This window comes from Artemia franciscana, chromosome 13, assembly GCF_032884065.1.
Source record: "Artemia franciscana chromosome 13, ASM3288406v1, whole genome shotgun sequence".
Taxonomy (NCBI): Eukaryota; Metazoa; Arthropoda; class Branchiopoda; order Anostraca; family Artemiidae; genus Artemia; species Artemia franciscana.
In genome coordinates this window covers 9,545,049-9,569,759 of record NC_088875.1, presented here as the reverse complement: position 1 = coordinate 9,569,759, position 24,711 = coordinate 9,545,049, and the positions used below count along the sequence as shown (strand labels likewise).

Genomic DNA, 24,711 nt, shown 5'->3' with positions numbered 1-24,711 from the left:
GCGTTTAGCGACCCAACATTTTTTCATTTTAATAATAAGAATAATAAAATTGATTAGTGTAATGGCAAAAACTAGGGTAGTAATAAGTGTTTCATTTCAGTTTCTGATAGAAAAATAATTACAAAGCTTGAAAAAATACCAAGTGCCACCAGACGCTAGATGGCGCAGACAGTTTTTTGTCGATACTAGCGTCAGTTTCCACTCTTATAAGTTAACATCCTTTGTGTAAGTTTTTACTTAACTAATTCAAACAATCAAACCCATTTTCGCTCCTCTTGATATTTAAATGTCACAAAAAGCAAATTATTAATCTGATAACTACTATTTTTGCCATGTAAAACCTTCTGAATCACTCGCAGGAATCTCCTGGGTTCAGATGAAAATGCCAGGATATTATGAGAAAACAAACATGTTGTTTTCCTTCTCTTTTTCCTTTTCCTTTTCCTTTCTTCTTTTTTTCCTTTTTTCAATGTACTCCATCACTTCATTATTTTGTATGATGGGTTATAAATAAATAAATAAATACAGTGTTGAAAAACCTTTATATTTTGAAAACGACTTAATTAAGTCAAATTGAAGATTCAATCACATTTAACCCTACTCCCAATTATGCCCCCTCCTTATCCCCTGAATGTTAATAGATCCGAGTTTGTTTTTTATTTAAAAGCAGCCCTGACTAGTAAGACGAGAATTATTTAGAGAGTTCTGCGCACAAGAGTAAGTTTGGAAATTTATGTCCAGATTCTCCCAAAGTCCAAATAGCTTAAAATATTACGAGATGAAGATAAAGAGGTGATGTCAAGAGGTGATAACGGACTGGAAAGTAAAGGATTTTTTTTTTTTGCCTTTCTATTTGCTTCAAATTTTAACTTTATTTCCTTTTTCTTTCACTCTTTTTCTCGTTGAAAAATATTTCTAAATAGAAACCAAAACATTCCAATTTTATTTGGGTTCATTTTAAAACATTTTTGTGTTTTTGTGTTTTTTCTTTTGAACTTTTAGATAGAAATGCAGAAGTATTGTAGGGCGTGGGTGCAATCAGGTCTCTCAGGGATAATTCTGCTAAACATACATCCTTCATCAACATGAAAGTATAAAACATACAAAATTACATGTAACATACCAAAATCACAGCTCAATCGAAGGCAAAGAGGGCGACACCTTATAGCCCTTACCTGTCCACTAGTTCAAGGACGAAAAAGTACATTCCAAGTCTTCATGAAATGATAAAATTTTTGACAAGATATTCAACTCGATCGACTCACCCGTTCCCAAGATAGCCTCGTTTAGCCTTTTTAAAAGGGCATCATTGTTTTATTGGAATGTATTACTTTAGGTGTTAATAGCACATTGTGAAAATCAAAGACAAAAAAATAAGTAGGCTCTCTCAGCCCACCTAGCTCTTGCCCCCCCCCCCCCTATTCCCTTCCATTACTCCCTTGAATTTTCATCTTGATAGCTTCGGCCTTCCCTGGATTATTAAAGATTGGCATTTAGCGTATAAATAAACACGAAAAACCTTTATAACGTAGGTGAGTTGCACATTTCTAAATAATAAATCATATAATAATAATAATCAATAATAATCAATAATAAATCAAAGAATCACCTCTGACATAACATTGCAAATAAAAAATCGTTGGAATATCAGAAAGCTTATATTTTCATGACAAAATACACGCCAATATAATCTATGTCGAATGGACTTATGACAATCAAAAACTATGACAAATAAGTCTATGTCAATAAAATCCATGTGAAATAAATCTATGTCAATAAAATATTTGTCAATGACTTGCGGGCTGATGAACAATTTTTGACAAGCGGAATCACACCCGAGGGTCCTCATCGAGCTTAGAACTCCAAGTTCTTAGGCAGTCGACAACACTGCCTAAAGGCAGTGTTGACTAACAAATTATTCAGATTAATTATCCATTCTCGGAAATAAACAAAAAAGCTGAAACAAGCCAATGAGAAGTTACTTTCTTGAAAATAAAAAGAATATTATATAAATTTTTGCAATGAAAAAATAAAACATACTAAAATCAGCGTTGGGATGCATATCAGTATGCAAGTTCAGTCTGCTGAAACTAGGCTTTTTAAAAGTCAAATCTCTAATCGAAATTAATGGCACTGATATCTAACCTCTAGAGTGACCAGACTCTTATTATTTTATAATAGCCAGAGTATAATTAAGTTTATAAAAAGTTTACTTTGAAAATAGCATTTGCCAAGTCTTAACATTTCAAAAATATAGTGTCCATACAAAGAATGATTAGCTTACGGAATTTAAGAACGCTGTTACTCAGCTTCACGAGCGGAACAACCTTCTAGAGTTCTTCATAGTTATTAATTCATAGCTCGAGTCGGCTATTTAAAAGGGTTTTAGTCATAAATATAGTTGAATTTACGGAATTCAATAAAGCTAAGATTCAGCTTCCGAGAGGTCGTCCACACTATACTTTGCAATTTTCATTAGTTGAAATTCAAGCTAAATCGCAATTTAACTTCAAAATTAAAGACAATTGCTAATTAAAGATTGCAAACTTCGTCATTTTAAATCGACTGTTCAAATTTCAAAAATGAGGTATCTGTACTAAAAAAATAAAACTTATAGAAGTGTATTTTAAAGTCCTAATTTAATTCCTCAAGTAAAATTAAGAAACTGATGTTTTATTCTCTCAAAATCTTATGAAATTTTCCTGTTCACCAGAGATGGGCCTGGGCCCGAGCTCCCTCTCCAAAACGCTAAATTTTTATTAGCTTTTAGACACTCCAATTTAAATTATAATTTTATTATTAAAAATTATTATTGAAAAATTTTATTATTATAATAATAATTGAGCCCTCCCCTCTCTGGAGAAAAAATTTCTGCGCACAAACGTGTCTGTGAATATTTAAAATTTTTACTTCTAATTTATGGCTTTGTATTTCACAAGAACTCGGCTCTACATTTCATAAGCAAGCTGACAAAATGCAACTTTCAAATTGAAAGCAAAAATTCACACAGCATGCGCCAAATTTATGTGAAGAGGCAGAATTCGCATCTACGAAATCACGTTTGATTGATAATTTTGTATTTGTTTGAAACCAAACATATCCCATTAAAAAATATATCCCATTAATCAGGGAAGGAAAAGTCTATACCTTGACTGTTGCTGCTAGAAAACTGACTGAATTTGCTATCCTGCTTTCTGACGAAAGCAGAATAGCGCAGAATATATCAGAGAACACAGATCACAGAACATATCACAGAATAGCACAGAACCTAACATATCGCATTAAAAAATATATCTCATTAAAAAAATAATCAGGGAAGAGTAAAAGTCTATACCCTGACTGCTGCTGCTAGAAAGTGGACTGAATTTGCTATTCTGCTTTCTGATGAAAGCAGAATAGCGCAGAACATGCGCAGAACAGCGCAGCATAAACATAGCGCAGAATAGCACAGGAGTGCTAGGGAGTCAAGTTAACCTCAAGTTTTTACTTAGAGGAGTGCAGAAAAGGAAGAGTAAAAGTCTATACCCTGACTGTTGCTGCTAGAAAGCGGACTGAATTTGCTATTCTGCTTTCTGATGAGATATTCATGAAGCTGACTAAAATCACGGTCATCGCACTGGTACAACCTGAAAAAATATTTAATTTCAGAACAAGAAATGTCTTTTAGAATAAGGAAAAATATTTTGACATATTTTATGCAATATATTTTATACAATAATATTTTACATAAAATTCTAGAAAGATTCACGTATCTAGAACTTGTGCTTATTCTTCCCATCAAGTTTCATCCTGATCTCTCCACTCTAAGCGTTTTCCAAGATTTCCAGTTTCCAGGATTTCTGTTTCCCACCTCCATTCCCCTATGTCCCTGGATCCGATTCGAATTGAAAATGGAGCATCTGAGACATAAGATCTTTCGATATATCAAGTTTCATTAAGATCCGATCACCCATTCGTAAGATAAAGATACCTCAATTTTCACGTTTTCCACGATTTCCGGTTTCCCTCCTCAAACTCCCCCCAATGTCACCGGATCTGGTCGGGATTTAAAAAAAGACCTCTGAAGCACAATATTCTTTTAAATATCAAATTTCATTAAGATCTCATCACCCGTTCGTAAGTTACAAATACCTCATTTTTTTCTAATTTTCCGAATTCTCCCCCTCCCCATCTCCCCACTAGAGACCGGATCCAGTCAGGTTATGTCAATAACGTAACTTGGACTTGTGCTTATTCTTCCAACCAAGTTTCATCCTGATCTCTCCACTCTAAGTGCTTTCCAAGATTTCCGGCCCCCACCCCAAATCCCTCCAATGACACTGGATTCTTCTAAGATCCTTCAAAGCACAAGATCCTTCTAAATATCAAATTTCATTTAGATCTGATTACCCATTCGTAAGTTACAAATACCTCATTTTTTTCTAATTTTTTCAAATTACCTAATATTTTATACAAAATTCTAGAAAGAGTCAAACTTTTCTTCTGTAGCGGCAATTCAAATTCTAGCATTTCGGCATTTCAGATTTTAAAGCGACCAGTGAATAAAAAAACGTAACACGGAAATTTCCCTCTTCTGTCCCACTATAGTAGAAAATGATATTAGTATATGTTACTTTGAAAGACCGAAATCTGGTTAATGCCGATATTCACCGGTGAATGTCCGATATTCTTTTTTCTCTGCTTGGTTTCAATTAGCTTTGCAAGTCAGCTTTTTCAGTCTTATGCAAGGTTTGATAGTAAAATTTAGAGTTAGGTTAGATTAGGTTACAAATCTCAGAAATGGGTTAAAAACCTAACCCAAACTAATCTAACCTAACCTGTCACCATCAAATCTTGCATAAAACGGAAAAAGTTAACTGGCAACGCTGACTAAATTCAAGGATTAAGAAAAAAGTAATCTCGAGTATTCAACGGTGAATGTCGACATTCTCCGATTTCGGTCTTTCAAAGTAACATATACATACCCACAGCTGCGGGCTATGTAGTTAGCCCGGGTTCGTGCATATGTAGCAGTTATAGTCAATTGTTATTATATTTCTGTATACTAATTTTTGCTTAAACTTGGACCTGGCCTTGCAATTTTTTTTACTTAAGCCCATGTTTTCGTCTATCAATAAAAAAAAAGTCATTAACATATTATCTTCTCAAGGAAACTATTTTTTTTGCACTTCATAGATAAAACTAACGGCGTTATCTAATGTCAGTAAAATAGTAGAATTAATACCTTCTATACCGGATATTAGCTCTAGACAGTATAACGATAGCTAGGACTGTAGATTTGCCTATTTTAACGTTATTATGATAACTGTTATGTAAATTGGAAGAAAAAAAACAGCTCTTAATAAAAAAAAAAGATATTTTGAAAAGCAAAGATAAAAAAAAAATTAAGATATCTAACCAAAAAAATTAAAAATAAGGATATTTAGAAAAATAAAGAAATACAAAATAAAGACAAAAGGCTGATATTTTAGCTCATTCCGCTTCTATTCAAGCGGATTCACCTGCATTCGCATAAGCTAGTGTAAAAATATGCATTTGATATAATGTGACGGGTGAATTCCTCCCTGACACTGGCCTAATCTATCCTTGAAACACTGTTAAATTCTGACACAAAACCTCATGTTTTCGACCCCCCCCCCCTCAAGTAAACATCCTCTGAATTCCTTTAGATTAAGTAACTTAAAAAAGGCGAATAAAGTATTGTTAAAAAAAAATATTCATGTAATCTAAAGGAAAAGAAACGTTTTAAATTTTTCTAGGGCGGGAGGGGACCAACTATTTTAGTTTGGTACGCATGGCGCTGGTACAAGTCAGAGAGACAACAAATAAATATCCACAATAAATGAGAATAAAGAGTTGAATATTTAAAAAAATAGAACGAAATAAAGGAGCCTCTAATACGCGTACCTATTGGTACGCGTTTAACTACTAAAAGTCTTAGTGAAAACAAATAAAAATCTCAGAAAAAAAAACAGAGTAAGAAATTACATTAAGATTAAATAGGGATAAGAAAAAAGAATTATCGAAATATCTAAAATGTCAAACAAAAACCTTACCTGAGGATTAGCTCTTTTCCATCTCCATCAATCGACTCGAAACCAGCGTACGCATCTTGTAAACTTGTGACGGCACAACCATACGGGCGTCGATATACGTACTGAGGAGGTTTCTTACACGAATCAGCATATACAATTCGACCACATCGAATTACATAAATGACTAGATATAAATCACGGAGATTGTCTTGCTTGCATATGTCCTAAAATGGGTCAGATAAAATGAGTAACATAAACCACAAACCACCAAATCCCACCATAAACCACCAATTCAATGTTCCCTGATATTTTTTTTTACGGGGAGGACGTGAAGAGGGTGGATCAGAAACCCGAATATTTTCATGGATAGTGCTTCATACCAGCCTCTACGGCAAGTAGCTAGGGTATTTCAGGCAGCATCAATGGAATGATCCCAGGAAATAAGACTTAGAACATTCTAAAGTACAATAGGGTAAGAAGCAATAGGGAAATTTAAGGCTGCGTAAAAAGATTGATATTTTTATCCATGGTAGATTCTACCTATGGTAGCCTAATTCACATTTTATCCAAATGAGCAGGTTTTACAACGTGTTATAATACCCACTGTCCATAAAATTATCCCCAAAAATAAGGAGTAGGATAGCCAAATTCACGTTTTTATTAAAATGATATCACTTTACCACGCTTTATACAAATGAGCAGGTTTACAACGTATTATAATATGCAAAGTCCATAGAATTATCCCCCAAAATAAGTCGTAGGAAGCCAAATTCCACGTTTTATTAAAATGATATTGGTTTACCAAACTTTATCCAAATGGGCAAGTTTAACAACATGTTATAATGCGCAGAGCCCATAGAATTATTCCCAAGAATAAGACGCAGGATAGCCAAATCCTACGTTTTATTAAAATGATATCGGGGGGGGGGGGGGGGGCTAAATTCATATTTTATCCAAATGATAATATTTTCTCATGTTTTAAAGCCTGCATCAGACTGTTCCTGGAAAATAAGATTTAGGGCAACAAATTAATTTTTTCTAAATTATTTTTTCATCATAATTATTACCATATATAATAATTATTTACTAAACTTATCTGATAATTTATCAAAATATAATTTAATAGCAACAAAAGGGTCAGCTAGATTCAAAATAAATGTATTTATTGAGTGTACAAAGATACGATAACTGTTGCGTCACAGCATGATCAAAACAGGTAACTGATTTAAATCTATTATCTCACGAACAAGGCCGTATTCAAGGGGAAGGACGTAGTATTCCGCATTCAAGGGGAAGGCCCAACAAAAAATGTTTTCCGACACGTGGAAACGTAGCAAAAACGTAATATAAACAAATTTTGAATTCGTTTTTTAAGTTTTCTTATACCCCCCTCCCTTGGAAAAAAATCATTTTGCAAATCCTCCAGGCATGTAATTTTGGCATGTTATATTTCTGCTATCCTAAGATTTTGCTATCAAAAAGATAATTTTTTCCATTATTCCATAGTTGTGATTCAACTCTATTCATCTACCAAATTATTACAAAAATGGAGAGAGAAAAAACGGGTGTAATTTAATTAAACCATTAGAACAAAACAACAACAAAAATTAAAATAATAAAACAAATCCAAATATTTTGACTCCACGTCCAGGAGCCCAGTCATATTGGGAAATCTGACTGGATTTGGCAATCTGACTTTTAAGAGGAGAAATATATGTAGTACTAGTCACATATGTGTGTTGGTGATTAGTCAGGCAATTACAGTTTTTGTAGTTCTAGAAGAGTTTAAAATATAAGTTGTTTATTTTCGTTCTTTTTTTGTTTTTATTTTTGTGTTTGGTTGTTGTTTTCTTTAGATGAGTTAATTTTAAGAAATTGTTTCTTTTCCTTCAATTATTTTTTACCGTCAAAAAGTCTCCTGGACGTGGATTCGAAATGTTCGGACTCTTTTTATTACTTTTTTATTACCAGTTTTATTGTTGTTGTTTTTTACCTTTTGTTTTGCTCCACTGGTTTATTTGAATTAAAACCGTTCTTTCTAACAATTTTTGTAAATGGAAAAGCAGTGCGGTCTAAGAAGTTTATTAGAGTGGAAATACGTTGATCATTATTTGAAAATTAAAAGGACAGTTTTCCTATGTTTTAAACTTATTTCAATCCTTTTCAAAAGAAGACACAGTAATATCATTCAAGAGGCAATATCATAATTCTGGCTTGGTGAATTTAAATACAGAATGAAGAGAATACAGAATATCATATAAATATTATATAAATAAAAATATTATATAATATAAGATTATACAATATATTTATATATATAATATAATATAGTTATATTATATTATATAATATGAGAATATGATATAAAACAGAATATTAAATAAGAAAATACACTTTTTCTACGACAGATAATTTCATTGATTTTCAGTATGCAACTATTTTCTTGTGTTTATAGATAAGGCTAGTCGTAATTTTAAGAAGTAATTGGATTAACGACGCTTCTTAACTACTAAGGTCCCTCCTCCGGCCCTGTAGTTTGCTGCTGCAGCTGGGTTTAATCTCTGGGTCTCATATTACTAAGGTAAGGATGTCACAATTTTGCATAATGTTTTTTGTTTCCATTTGGATAGTTTTGCCATTGTCTGAAGAGGCATGTTTATTAATGTCAAATAGTCTTCATTAATGAACTTTATAGATGACATTTCTAAAAAAAAAAGAAAATAGCCTGGGATAGTGTAAAATATGTATATTGTTTTTTTTTTTTCATATTTTGTAATAACAGAAATACAATATTTCTTTTAGTCTCAAAGTTCATTGCCGTCTGTCCAAAACCAAAATTTCGGTGTCGATTTCATTTTTTGTTCGCTTTCTTTTTTGAATATCGTATATTTTATAAATTTTTCTTAAATTTCTTCTTCCGGAACACATCTTTTTAATATAGTTTATTTCTGTTTCATTGTTGAAATTTATTTCTCAGACCGGTGCAAAATTTATTAAAGTATAAAAAGATCCTTAATGATTGGTATTTTTTGGATAGTTATTCAAATAAATCTTTTTTATACATATTTAGCAAGGAACTTCAGGGAAATTCACTTTCAATCGGCATACTTTCTGGTATAGATGACCAAGTTATATAGATAATTTGGTTAGGCAACTTCATATTTCATTATAGATGGTATATAGATGGCGCAGATGGCAACTGCCAACCTTCGAGAACCAACTGAATATCATATATTTTATAAATTTTGCGTATATTTCTTCTTCCGGAACGCATCTTTTTAATAAAGTTTATTCCAGTTAGAGACTGAAATTTATTCTCAGACCGGTGCAAAATTTATTAAAATAAAAAAAAGCTCCCTGTTTAATTAAGGGTTGGTATTTTTTGGATAGTTATTCAATGAAACTGTTTTTTATAGATATTTAGCAAGGGTCTTCGGAGAAATTCAATTTCAATCTGGCATACTTTCTGGTATAGATGGCGACTTTATATAGATAATTAAATAAAATAAAAATAGTTTTTTTAACTGAAAGTAAGGAGCGACATTAAAACTTAAAACGAACAGAAATTACTCCGTATATGAAATGGGTTTTCCCCTCCGCAATCCCTCGCTCTTTACGCTAAAGTTTTTAATTGTTTTAAAAAGTAGAATTGTGGCAAAGATTCAAACTTTAGGGTAAAGAGCGAGGGATTGTGGAGGGGACAATCCATTCAATATACGGAGTAATTTCTGTTCGTTTTAAGTTTTAATGTCGCTCCTTACTTTCAGTTAAAAAAAACTTTTTTTTTTTATTATTTAATTTCTGAACGTTTTTGAATTAATGCAGGTTTGATTTTGGCTCTCCGTACATAAATTATTAAAATGAAATTTGCATATTAATTCTTTTTTTGGCCAAATGGCTTTCTCTTAGTTTTGATCAGACAATTTTAAGAAATAAGGGGCGGGGAAGGAGGCCTAGTTGCCCTCCAATTTTTCGGTTACTTAAAAAGGCAACTAGAACTTTTAATTTTTAACGAACGTTTTTATTAGTAAAAAATATACGTAACTTAGGAATTAACTTACGTAACAAACTTTTATATTCTTATATTTTTTATTATATATATGAGGGGGTTTGTCCCCTCGTTAATACCTCGCTCTTCACCCTAAATCTTAAGTTTTATCCCAATTCTTTAAGAATGACCCCTGAATCAGAAAGGTCGTAGAATAAATAGTTGAAGTTACTAAAAATACTTTAGCTCAAAAAGAGCGAAGTATTTATCTCCTCCTGAATACCTCGCTCTTTATACTAAAGTATTTTTTAGAATCCCTCATATGCGTAATAATTTCTGTTCGTTTTAAGTTTTAATGCTACTCCTTACTTTCAATTGAAAAAAACTTTTTCATGTTTATATTTTCATTGTTTTTTTTTAATAGTAATGCTAGAAAATCGTGCGCCCTTTTCATTGAATTTCTCTTCCCCCATGAAATATTCCTCCAAGGAAAGATCCTCCCACATAGTCCTCTCCCCTCAACCCCACACCCAAACCAAAAAAAATCCCCCTGAAAACGTCAGTACACTTCCCAATAACCATTACTGTATGTAAACATTGGTCAAAGTTTGTAACTTGCAGCCCCTCTCCCAGGGACTGTGGGGGAGTAAGTCATCCCCAAAGACATAGTTACTGTAGTTTTTGACTATGCGAAACAAAATGGCTATCTCAGAATTTTGATCCGTTGACTTTGGGAAAAATGAGCGTGGGAGGGGGCCTAGGTGCCCTCCAATTTTTTTGGTCACTTAAAAAGGGCACTAGAACTTTTCATTTCCATTAGAATGAGCCCTCTTGCAACACTATAGGACCACTTGGTCGATACGATGACCCCTGGGAAAAAGAAAAAAAAAACAACAAACAAACAAATAAACACGCACCCGTGATCTGTCTTCTGGCAAAAAATACGAAATTCCACATTTTTGTAGATTGGACCTTGAAAATTTTTTCTATAGGGTTCTCTGATACGCTGAATGCGATGGTGTGATTTTCGTTAAGATCCTATGACTTTTAGGGGGTGTTTCCCCCTATTTTCCAAAATAAGGCAAATTTTCTCAGGCTCGTAGCTTTTGATGACAAAGACTAAATTTGATGAAACTTATATATTTGAAATCAGCATAAAAATCCGATTCTTTTGATGTATCTTTTAGCATCGAAATTCCGTTTTTTAGAATTTCATTTACTATTGAGCCGGGTCGCTTCTTACTACAGTTCGTTACCACGAACTGTTTGATTAGGTTAGGCAACTTCACATTTTATGAGCCGTTTATTTTACCTCCCTTTGCTCCCTTTGCTCACCATGCTCAGTGCCTTCGCCTTTGCATGAAACTTCAATGGTAAGGGACAGATAAAGCCTTTTAAAATTGTGAATATGATTTTTTAAATGTGTAATTAAAATTACAAAAGCACGAATCTACCCTGCCTCAGAAGCTAACGTTAAAATGTTAACGCTAAACTGGATCTAACATTAAATCATAACGTTAAACTGGGTCTAACGTCAAACTGTATTAGTCGGAGACTTGGTCCATGACTCAGACGTAGATGATGAAGGTAGATGCTGTTCCGAGATGACAAAAAAACCTGCGATGATTAATTTACATCGAATATACATCTTTTATACTTACGGCCCATATGGCACAGAGAGACGTTGGCACAGGTATAGATGACAACGGCAAGAGCGATTACGGTCTTCTGAGAAAAATATCCCACAAGCCCCAGGTCAGCCACCTTACGGAAGCACGAATGTACTCTGTCTCAGTAATCAAAGTTATGCTGCATTCGTCAGAGAATTGGTTCATGATTTAGACGTAGTTAATGAAGGTGAGTGCTGTCCAGATGAAACATCTCCGCAAAAAACACCTTAGATTGATTAACAGGGAATGGAACATGGAGATCCTTGGATCCTTTAAATTGCAAATTCTTCTGATCGGATCGAGTCTCGTTCTTTGCACTGGTATGTTCACCTACTCCACCTGCCCACTTAACACCCACCCGACTCATTTTCAACTCTTGATCCAACTGTGAACGGCTGGAAACATCCCAGAGGTAGACCACACACAAGATAGGTGGAAGCCACCCGCGGTCGACTAGCTTCATGGAGCATTAACCCCAACAAAGAACCAACCATCTCTAGGGACCAAACCACCCTGGTGACAAATAACTGCACTAACGTCTCGTTCCTTCTACGCTGGAGATGCTGCCGAGCACGAGCTTTACGTCAAGTAAGTCAAGTCATTAAAAACCTACTTTCTTCTATACTACTTTCTATACAAAAGGGAGAAACACTTTCTCTATACTCTATACTTCTATACTCCTATACTTCTATACTCTATACTTAAATCTATACTTCTATCAATTCTTCTATTCTTCTTTCTTCTATTCTTCTATCTATTCTTCTATCTATACTTCTATACTCCTATTTTCTCTATACAAAAGGAAGAAACATTAATTTTAAGTGAAGCATACACCAGACATCTCTCTTCACTCTCTCGCTGTCTCTCTGCAGGTTGTCATAAGGGTGTATCAACACTATCTTAGGAACAGTATGGTGTTTGAAGTTGAAACTAGCTGGGCTTGTTGTGGGGGATGTTGAACTAAACAAAAGACAATATTTGCATCCTAGTGCTGTTGCATCTAGTCGTACTACTTCTACTGCTACTAAATTTAGCTACTACTTTTAATTCTACTACAACTATTGCTACTATGCAAGCTAAGGGTATTAAGGTGAAGCTTTCAAGGAATATTTAGGTGGATGTTGAACGAAATCAAAACAAACTATGAATATGTAGATTTTCCAAAAAGTGACAAAGCATACACCAGACATCGCCAATCAATAACAAAATACACTAAAATATATTGGCTTTCAAAGCCAATTAATAAAAAATTACCGTAAAAACAGCAGAGCAAGTAGACTGGCCATCTAGATAGCTGGAAAATGACACATCCTTGGAAATTTTGACTAGAAACCGCTCGCTAGAAAAAGAAATCAGCTTTGAAAAAAAAAGGTATACAGACCTATTTTAGGTATATAGATCTGGTATATATTTGGTATATATACCAAAGGTATATAGACCTTAAAAAGGTGGCAATAGACCTTTACGCTATTCCTGTTCATATTCGATTTTAGGGTGGCCCTGGCACTGACACCGAGCGCCACTACCATTTTCACAAAAAAAAAATCAAAAAAGGAACTGGTTCTGTTTGAAGACTAGACTCTTAAAACGATATAAAAATAGAACTTAAAGAGTTATGAGTCAATGCAAACATTATATTGAATTGAAATCGAAGCTGAAACATTTCACCAAATCAGCCACGGAGATCTTTATAGATATAAGAGATCTTTGTGGAGATCTTTATAAGGGAGGGGTATAGACATATTTTAGACCCAAATAATCAAATTGTTTTACAATTTCCCGAGCAGTGATTGGTCAATATTTCGTTAGAGGAAGTTCCCCTCTGCCATCCCTTAAGTAAAGGCACAATCACATAAAGGAGTTTATTATTAATACCTAATCTATATTTCATCTAATATCCTTACAACCTATTAGTAAATGTACCAAATCTATGCTGGTGATTGTAGCAATGTTGGACATTGATCTTCAAAACATTCAGAAATCTTTTGACAAAAAAAAAAAAAATAAAACAAAAAAAAATAAAGATAAATAAATAAAATAAAAAAAATATTATAAATATAATAAAAAAATATAGTAAATATAATAAAAAAATATGATAATAAAAAAAATAAGATAAATAAATAAAATAATAAACAATAAGTAAAACAAAAAAAAATAAAACATAAAAAAATAAAACTTTTGACAAAAAAATAAAGACGTTCAACACCAAGCTTGGACCAAATTAAAATACCAAAATACCAAATTGCAACTAATTCTGACGATTTTCATTAAAACTATCATTAAGAGGTTCGAAAAATATGTGGTATAACAAAATCTGGTTGAGCCCTGAAATCATTTTTCTAATTCAAATTCTTGTAAAATTTGACACCAAACTTCTAAATACAAACAACACATTGCCACCTGCACGATTCTTTTTATTCACTTATGCAATTGAAATACAATCTATAATTACACATTTCACAATAAACCAGAAACAGATGAGAAAAGCTAAGGTATTAATAAGAATCTTCAATTAGTTACACTTTTATATCATTTTTAGGTAGTGTACGAACAACCTACCAGCAAAAAAAAATATGCCAATCAATAGTTAGTAAGAGTAAAAAGTGGCGTAGTGTCGACATAAAAGATCAACGCTTTCTAACATTTTAAATTTCTTGGAATTTTTGAGTGTAATAACAAGCAAATATTAGTGTAACTAGTGTAATTGACAGGATTATTGTATTATAAGGATCTGATCCCAGTTCCAAAAAAAAACATAATTACAAAGCTTGAAAAAAAGACAAAATACACGACAAAATACATCGACAAAATCTTTTTTGTCGACACTAGATGCCAGTTTTCCCATTTTTAAATTTTCAATTTGGCCTATTATTCCGAAGCATCATTTTTGGACACTGACTACAGTGCAGCACTGTTAATTTGGGAGGGGGGCATTTCGTTCCTACAATTTTGCCCTCTCGTGGATTTTGAAAGTATACTTTTTTAGATTCTAATTGAAAAACTGTTCTTTTCGGTATTTTCATTGAGAAAACAGGAAAAAAACAACAAAAATTTTCTCACTATATCTTGAAAAATATATTTCCCTCCTCCTCCTCATATTGCCGTGAATTGACACCACCATTAAAGTGGCGAGGGGAGTACATTGAAAAATACACCGAGAAATAGCACCAAGCGGTTGCAGAAGTATGTTCCTGTTAAGTGAGGTAATTATCGTGATATCCCTCCTCCTCCTCATATTGCCGTGAATTGACACCACCATTATAGTGGTGAGGGGAGTACATTGAAAAATATACCGAGAAATAGCACCAAGCGGTTGCAGAAGTATGTTCCTGTTAAGTGAGGTAATTATCGTGATATCCCTCCTCCTCCTCATAGTGCCGTGAATTGACACCACCATTAAAGTGGTGAGGGGAGTACATTGAAAAATACACCGAGAAATAGCACCAAGCTGTTGCAGAATGTTCCTGTAAAGTGAGGTAATTATCGTGATATCCCTCCTCCTCCTCATATTGCCGTGAATTGACACCACCATTAAAGTGGCGAGGGGAGTACATTGAAAAATACACCGAGAAATAGCACCAAGGTGTTGCAGAAGTATGTTCCTGTTAAGTGAGGTAATTATCGTCATATCCCTCCCCCTCCTCATATTGCCGTGAATTGACACCACCATTAAAGTGGTGAGGGGAGTACATTGAAAAATACACCAAGAAATAGCACCAAGCTGTTGCAGAATGTTCCTGTTAAGTGAGGTAATTATCGTGATATCCCTCCTCCTCCTCATATTGCCGTGAATTGACACCACCATTAAAGTGGCGAGGGGAGTACATTGAAAAATACACCGAGAAATAGCACCAAGCTGTTGCAGAAGTATGTTCCTGTTAAGTGAGGTAATTATCGTGATATCCCTCCCCCTCCTCATATTGCCGTGAATTGACACCACCATTAAAGTGGTGAGGGGAGTACATTGAAAAATACACCGAGAAATAGCACCAAGCTGTTGCAGAATGTTCCTGTTAAATGAGGTAATTATCGTGATATCCCTCCTCCTCCTCATATTGCCGTGAATTGACACCACCATTAAAGTGGTGAGGGGAGTACATTGAAAAATACACCGAGAAATAGCACCAAGCTGTTGCAGAAGTATGTTCCTGTTAAGTGAGGTAATTATCGTGATATCCCTCCTCCTCCTCATATTGCCGTGAATTGACACCACCATTAAAGTGGTGAGGGGAGTACATTGAAAAATACACCGAGAAATAGCACCAAGCTGTTGCAGAAGTATGTTCCTGTTAAGTGAGGTAATTATCGTGATATCCCTCCTCCTCCTCATAGTGCCGTGAATTGACACCACCATTAAAGTGGTGAGGGGAGTACATTGAAAAATACACCGAGAAATAGCACCAAGCTGTTGCAGAATGTTCCTGTAAAGTGAGGTAATTATCGTGATATCCCTCCTCCTCCTCATATTGCCGTGAATTGACACCACCATTAAAGTGGCGAGGGGAGTACATTGAAAAATACACCGAGAAATAGCACCAAGGTGTTGCAGAAGTATGTTCCTGTTAAGTGAGGTAATTATCGTCATATCCCTCCCCCTCCTCATATTGCCGTGAATTGACACCACCATTAAAGTGGTGAGGGGAGTACATTGAAAAATACACCAAGAAATAGCACCAAGCTGTTGCAGAATGTTCCTGTTAAGTGAGGTAATTATCGTGATATCCCTCCTCCTCCTCATATTGCCGTGAATTGACACCACCATTAAAGTGGCGAGGGGAGTACATTGAAAAATACACCGAGAAATAGCACCAAGCTGTTGCAGAAGTATGTTCCTGTTAAGTGAGGTAATTATCGTGATATCCCTCCCCCTCCTCATATTGCCGTGAATTGACACCACCATTAAAGTGGTGAGGGGAGTACATTGAAAAATACACCGAGAAATAGCACCAAGCTGTTGCAGAATGTTCCTGTTAAATGAGGTAATTATCGTGATATCCCTCCTCCTCCTCATATTGCCGTGAATTGACACCACCATTAAAGTGGTGAGGGGAGTACATTGAAAAATACACCGAGAAATAGCACCAAGCTGTTGCAGAAGTATGTTCCTGTTAAGTGAGGTAATTATCGTGATATCCCTCCTCCTCCTCATATTGCCGTGAATTGACACCACCATTAAAGTGGTGAGGGGAGTACATTGAAAAATACACCGAGAAATAGCACCAAGCTGTTGCAGAAGTATGTTCCTGTTAAGTGAGGTAATTATCGTGATATCCCTCCTCCTCCTCATATTGCCGTGAATTGACACCACCATTAAAGTGGTGAGGGGAGTACATTGAAAAATACACCGAGAAATAGCACCAAGCTGTTGCAGAATGTTCCTGTTAAGTGAGGTAATTATCGTGATATCCCTCCTCCTCCTCATATTGCCATGAATTGACACCACCATTAAAGTGGCGAGGGGAGTACATTGAAAAATACACCGAGAAATAGCACCAAGCTGTTGCAGAAGTATGTTCCTGTTAAGTGAGGTAATTATCGTGATATCCCTCCTCCTCCTCATATTGCCGTGAATTGACACCACCATTAAAGTGGTGAGGGGAGTACATTGAAAAATACACCGAGAAATAGCACCAAGCTGTTGCAGAATGTTCCTGTTAAGTGAGGTAATTATCGTGATAATCCATAGCTGAAGGTTAGTTTAAACACTTTCTTCCAATTGTTCGGAAGAAGGTATTCTCTCAGTAATTATCATCAATCCAGATTAAGAAATTATCTGAAATAGTAGGCTAGAATATTAATTCGAAAGAATTTTTATAATTAGTTTGAAAGGAATTTTTTTAACTAATTTTATAATTTATTTGAAAGAATTTTTATAATCAATTTTTATAATTAATTTGAGATAATTTTATAATAAATGTTAATAATTAATAAATATTTAATACATATAATAAATATAATAATTAATTTCATAGCAATTAAATGATTTAATTTTTGTGATAAAGGGAATTCTGCATCAGGATCCTACGCTTCACATTTAGCAATATTCTATACATTCAGCAGCGCTACATATTTGGGTGCACAAGCATATTTGGCACTGCACATTACACTGAAATTGCATGCATATACATCTATTGGTATTTCCAGTTTCATTTTGACACCAATCTAGTGGCGAACCCCTTTTCTAAATTTTAAGCACTTGTTTACAAACATTTAAAAACACTCTTTATTAGTTTTAAATTAACATTTGTTTATTTCCTATTTTATTATACATCCACTGTCTTTTGATACCCAAGTTATGTGCAAACATAAACTCAAAAATTTCTAATTAAATATGTTGTCCATACAGCAAAGATGGGGTACTTTTTACCATTGTGGACTAAAATGGATAATTTTTGTAGAAATTGATGTCACATGAAAATGTATGATACCTTGCACTTACTAAGGATTTTGCGTACCAACCGAAAGCATTGGCAGTTTTTTTCACTGGGGTAGGGGGGGGGGGGGGTAATTCTTCACTGAAAATACCAAAAAAGTCATTGTTTATTGAAAATACCAAAAATCTATTGGAAATACAAAAAAAGTTTTTTTTGCTCTAGGGAGAGAGGCGAGGGTAATCCGTCACTAAAAATATCAAAAAAAACATTGTTTAATGAAAATACCAAAAAATCTATTGGAAATATAAAAAAAAAATATTTTTATTTATTCTAGGGGGAGGATAATTATTCACTAAAAATGCCAAAAAAGCTGTTGTTTAATGAAAATACCAAAACATCTATTGGAAATACAAAAAAGTATTTTTATCATAGGGGGGGGGGGAGGCATAAATGCCAATCGTGGCATTTGGGGTTGAAAAAAAATCTTGGAGACATCCCAGAAGTTTCCGAGGATTTCATATGTATCTAATAGTAAAGAGAATTCTGTATCAGGACCCAATGCTGCGCGTTCAGCAGGTCTACCTAAGTCCATAATATACGAATATACCCTTACAGATATTCCAGTTTGATTTCGGAATCAATTTAGTGGAAAAACACCTTCGATAATCTTTTCGCTACTAGTGTGGAAATTTTTAATGTATTTCCAGTTTACAAATCTTGGTAGGGAATATCGAAAAATATCAAAATTTGCGAACTTATACCCCCCCCCCCCCCATTGCCAGCCATTGTTGCCCCTTTAAAAAAAAGTCATGCCTATATACCTGCACTAATCTTTAAAGAACGATAAATATCATTCTAACATTAATTTAATCAGTTATAGCAAAAATATCAAATAAGGTTTCGAGGTTTCAAAAAATGTTACGGTTTCAAAAATAATTGTTATTTTAATAGTAACAGCAAATCATACATAGGCTACAGTCAAGACCGTATTCAGTGGGAGGTGCGGGGTTAGAACCCCCTCCCCAAAATTTTTGTTCGAATCGTGAAAACGCAACAAAAAAGCATATAAACATTTACATTATCAAAATTATATTTGATTTTTAACATTACGCTTTGTTAAATGCAAAAGCACGTAGATATAGCAATTCCTTTAAAACGAACCCTTAAACGGCTTACTATGATGGTTAACATTCTGAATAATTAACAAGTGGAAATTTTTTTCTAGGATTATAATTTTTTAACAAGAATCATATGCACCTGAATCATTAAAAGGTGGAAATTTTTTCTAGGGGGGGATAACATTTTGAAATTAGAGCTTCAAAATAAGGGGACATAAATGTACAAAATACATTCAAGTATAAGAAATTAATTGGACAAATCGTCAAGCTCTAGAGGTTTCAGGGGAATGGAGTAATAGGAAGGCATTAATCTCTCGAAGTCTGTCTAGAATATAAAACAAGACAGCTGATTAATTGGCGTTTGTTACTGATGCAATTGAAATAATTGAAATAGTTGTTCAAAAATAAAAAGCATTTAAAAATACATAGTAGTAAGAACAAATTAATAAAATTATGACAAAAGGTAGGCACAGATGATGAAAACATATCAAATTTTGGTTAACAACATATTACCTTATATATTTTCCCAGGGTAATATCATAAAGCTGCAGGTACATTTCAATATCTTCGCCAATCGTCAAACCAAAATGACGGACTGCTGTCATTAGAAGCAAATTTGTCAACGGAGAAGAAGAGGGCTCTTTCTTGGGTCCCTCAACCTAAACAGAAGTTTTGTAATTATATATTTGTATTGATATAGTTATAAATATAAATATGTCTTATATTACATATTTATTCAATCTATTGGTCTATATATTGATTGAATTAACTAGAGGTATTCCAAGTATATCATGGTAAGAAAAAGATTATTTCACTTCTGGCAAATGGTAGCTATATTGAAAAAAAAAACATCCGTGGCATTTAAAATAATGTCAGAAACTTTTTAAAGCAATAAGACCGAGGTATCACCCTCAGCACCCTTATTCAGGCTTAGTCTATGTGAGATTGATGAGACATTAACTCCCCCCCCCCATACCTCTTTCTATATTTACCTGAAGGATCACGGAAAGTTAAAGAATTTGGGCATTCAAATTCACTCTTTTAGATACTATGTGGAGGGCACTTTCCTAGGTGGAACGGAAGTTAGAATTATATATTTAGAATTAATAGAAGTTAGAAGAATTAATAGAAGTTATATTTAGAATGAAATTATACAAGTTAGAATTAATAAAAAACAGAAAGTAATAGATAAACGTTTTGCAATATTATTCCTGGGGGAACATTAAAATAATTATTGCAAAAACAATGACGACATATTTGTGTGGCAAGGTGTCTGGACGCCTCAACTACTACAAATTCAAAATGCATTGTTATTCAAATCTTCCGAATAGGACAAGGGACAAATAAAAATGAAATTTAAATTTTATTTTGTTCTATTAGAACTAATATTAAAACTTCTAAAATAAATTTAAGAAAAAAAAACGAAAACCCAAACAGAAAAAAATAAAGGCTCAACTGCAGCACCTCTCCCTTCTAGAAAATTTATTCTAATATTTAACACATTTTTCAGGTTTTAAAATAAATATAAGAATATCCCTATTTGATGACAGTAAAAAAAACAAAACAATGACACTTCTCACAATGGCAAAGAAAAACAATGACACCTTAGCGAATAAAAAACAGAAAGTAATAGATAAACGTTTTGCAATATTACTCCTGGAGGGAACAGTAAAATAATTATTGTAAAAACAATGACGAAATATTTGTGTGGCAAGGTGTCTGGACGCCTCAACTAATACAAATTCAAACTACATCGTTATTCTAATCTTCCGAACAGGGACAAGGGACAAATAAAAATGAAATTTAAATTTTTATTTTGTTCTATTAAAACTAATATTAAAACTTCAAAAATAAATTTAAGAAAACGGAAAAAAAACAAAAACTCAAACAGAAAAAAATAAAGGCTCAACTGCAGCACCTCCCCTTTCTAGGAAATTTATTCCAATATTTAACACAGTTTTCAGGTTTTAAAATAAATAAAAGAATGTCTTTTTTATGACAGGAAAAAAAACAAAACAAAAAACAATGACACTTCTCACAATGGCAAAGAAAAGCAATGACACCTTAGCGAATAAAAAACAGAAAGTAATAGATAAACGTTTTGCAATATTATTCCTGGAGGAACATTAAAATAATTATTGCAAAAACAATTACAACATATTTGTGCGGCAAGGTGTCTGGACGCCTCAACTAATACAAATTCAAAATGCATCGTTATTCTAATCTTCCGAACAGAGACAAGGGACAAATAAAAATGAAATTTAAATTTTCATTTGGTTAAATTTATCCAGAATGCCGACTTTGGATGGACCCTTCGAAGATCTGAAAGCACTTTAAAGATTAAGTTCAAAAATATATTCAATTATTTCCAGGTGACACACAATTTCTTTTCAGGGAGGGGGAGTCACGGGCTCTCTAAAAAATAGCAAAACGTCAGGAAACCCCATTGAAAAATGCTGGTTGTAGTTAGCTTTGATTTCCAGTTATAAAAGCAGAAGATTTTTCTACTGTTTCTCTTCTCCAGCTTTGAAGTCATGTCACATTTATTAAGATTGTTTCTCTATCAGAAGGAACAGGGGTTTAAAGGAGTGGGAGAGAAAAACAGAAAGCCCACTAGGAGAAACACCAGAAAATTGTACCCCTCCCCCTTCTTATAAGCCCACAAATACACAAAAAGTTGGAATTCTCTAACATTCAGAGCAAATAAACACTACTGGTAAACAAAAAATTTCCAAACCTCTACCCCCTTACGGAGAAAATTTGTCGAAGCTTACCCACCTACTGCCACAACCTTCTGACAAAAACTCTGGGGGTACCTGGGGAAAATGAGCAATTTAGTGCTCTGAGAAATAGATTTGTGCGGTGCCGTAATATCAGGTTGAAAAAAGAATTAGGCGAATAAACGGTTGGGAAAAACGACTCGAATCAATAAGATTTTACTCTTGTTGTTAATTAACTACTACCTTTATCAATTCTTGTAATTAGACTACACGGTTTGTCATGCATGCTAGCAATCCTTGAATTTCATAGGTTCAATGAAATTTATTCTAATAACGAAGTGAAATGAGACCCAAAAACCTGAGTCTAAGAGATGAGTCGAAATACCAATCAACTGTCGCGTGGTGTCATGGTTGGCTGATCGGAATTCGTCATATCCTCAAATCCCCAGTATGACATCATCCTGCAGAAGAGGTCTTGACAGCCTTTGTCAAAGACCGCTAGTCATCCTGAGCATGGCGTCACATGGCATCACATTCGTCAAAACGGTCCTCTTTGCAGCAATGAACCATTTACAGCACTTGAATCAAATGTTCTTTCAACATGTGGCGTTCCATATTTTTTTTAGTTCTTTATGTGCTTATAATCTCTGGTACTTGTGTATTATACGCCACTCGCCCAAGTTTACGCTGTCTAAAACTCGAGAACAAACCAGTTTCTTCGTTAGTTTCTTTCAGCTTAGCGCGAGGCAAGACAAAGAAGAGTGACAGAATAGATGAGAAATATATAATTAGGGCTATATATTTGCATATTAGGGGAGGGGGTAATGATTTGGGCAGTTTGAAGTTAGAAAAAAAGATTCTTACTTCATAATATGCACAATAATCATACCTAACACATTTTGCATACAGACCCGCTATACTTACGCCCCCCTCCTAATGTGCAATTATATATAGCCCAAATTTGTTTCTAAAGAAACGAAGAAGCCGGTTTGTTCTCTAGCTTTACACATCGTAGGCCTAAACTTGAGTGAGTGGCGTATAATACGCAAGTACCGAATCGCTTATAAGCCGATTGTGCTCACTCCGGACTTTGGATGAATTCAGACAACTACATTTTGAACAATTGAAAGATCTTTGGCAATTTAGCCCAATGTGGGGGCAGCGTTACTTGGCCCGTATTGTTAAATTAATCAGTGGTTTAATTTCTCAAAAACGATAGGGGTGAAAATGGTCACGGTAAAATTAGGTATTTTACGTATTTCACCGTAATTTTACGAATCTCCGTAAAATTGGTATTTTACCTGTTTTACGTAATTTATCTATTTTACATAATTTACGTATTTTACCTATTTTACCGGTATTTTACATGTTTTACTGGTATTTTACTTATTTTACCGATATCTTACATATTTTACGCGGCCTTGCAATTTTTACAGCACAAAAGCGCAAAGAGGTAGACAGAAAAGGGTTGGGCATGATTTATTGATTTTGTTTTGTGTATAGCAGTACTATGATAGCTGTATTAAAGGTCGTCTTTTTGACTTGAATCTCGTGTTACAAGAACGATAAAGTGTATTGTAGTACAGGAAATTAAAATTTTGAAATAGTAAAATATATGAAAAATAAATATGAGCTGAAAGAGAAAAAGTAAAAAAAAAGTTGAAAGAGAAAAGGTAAAATATTAGCTGAAATTAAATTATGTTAGTTGTTGTGAGCTGTTAAAGACAGAAAAGGCTACAAGCAGGATTGGCAAGTGACAAACAAGAAAAAGAATAATAAAATTAAAGAGGGTAATGTCAGCCAGTGGAAAGAAAAGAAGCGAAACTGACAGAAGCACATATTTCGTCAGGGACTTCCAATCATCCGTCTTCAGTGCTTAAAAGAAGGAAAACTAATTTTTTGAAGTAACTCTAACAGAGCAGAAGAAAGACTGAATCAAACAAACCAAAAAACCTGCTAGATTAAACGAATGACTATTCACCAACAAGATTGGGCAAGGACTCTCGGAACTTAGTAATTAGCAAGAATACACTCAAGTTCTTGATCTGAATGTAAGATCTGAGAAAACCAGTTTCATAGCCACAAAAAAAAGTGACAACAGGAACTGGGTTCCAGTATTTTTTTGGAGGGAAACAATAGGGGTCAATATCCGGATATTCAAGTGGCATGGGCTATATAATAATCTGTTCTCCAAATTACTGGGGAGGGGAATCAGCCCCCTTGCTCCCCCCCCCAAACGACACCCCAGATGACGGGCGACAGACTGCATTAGACCTATATAATTTGGGTCATATATTTGCACATTAGGGGAAGGGGACTGGGGTAAAGTATTTGGACAGCTTGAGGTTAGGAAACAATTCTTACTTCATAATATGCAGAATAATTGTAGCTAATACATTTTGCATTTAGACTCGCTATACCTTACCCCCCCCCCCGTCTCCTAATGTGCAGATAGATAGCCCAAATTATATAAGTCCAAGATCCCAAAATAAGGAAACAGTCAATTCAAATAGTTTGGAACAGGTACAGTCACCTGGCTCAGAATCTGAGTCTAAAAGAGGTTAAGTTTGCCAGCAGATCCTAGTGAAAACAGTCTTAATGACTGTGAAAGTGACTGAATGTTCCACTATTATGATCCAAGTGTTGCAAACCACCTTTTTACTTGTATTCGGTGCTTTTATAAATAAATGAAAAATAACATGCGTATGATATGAGAATTTTTTTTTTTTTTTTTTTACAAAATAGATGGATTTCTAGATTTCTTTCTTTTTTTTTACAAAATAGATGTCTAAAAATTAAGCACAGC

The 24,711-nt window shown here is 34.1% G+C and overlaps 1 protein-coding gene across 1 annotated transcript in view; it reads right to left on the bottom strand.

Moving 5' to 3' along the window:
• LOC136034245 (dedicator of cytokinesis protein 3-like) overlaps positions 1-24,711 on the bottom strand; it is a 248,524-nt gene that overhangs the window by 106,541 nt on the left and 117,272 nt on the right. Inside the window, exons 9-12 of the mRNA XM_065715385.1 lie at positions 19,699-19,844; positions 12,948-13,032; positions 6,057-6,259; positions 3,526-3,626 (exon numbers count right to left, since the gene is read on the bottom strand). Of these exons, the coding sequence (XP_065571457.1) occupies positions 3,526-3,626; positions 6,057-6,259; positions 12,948-13,032; positions 19,699-19,844 (535 nt within the window). The remainder of the gene's footprint in view (positions 1-3,525; positions 3,627-6,056; positions 6,260-12,947; positions 13,033-19,698; positions 19,845-24,711) is intronic.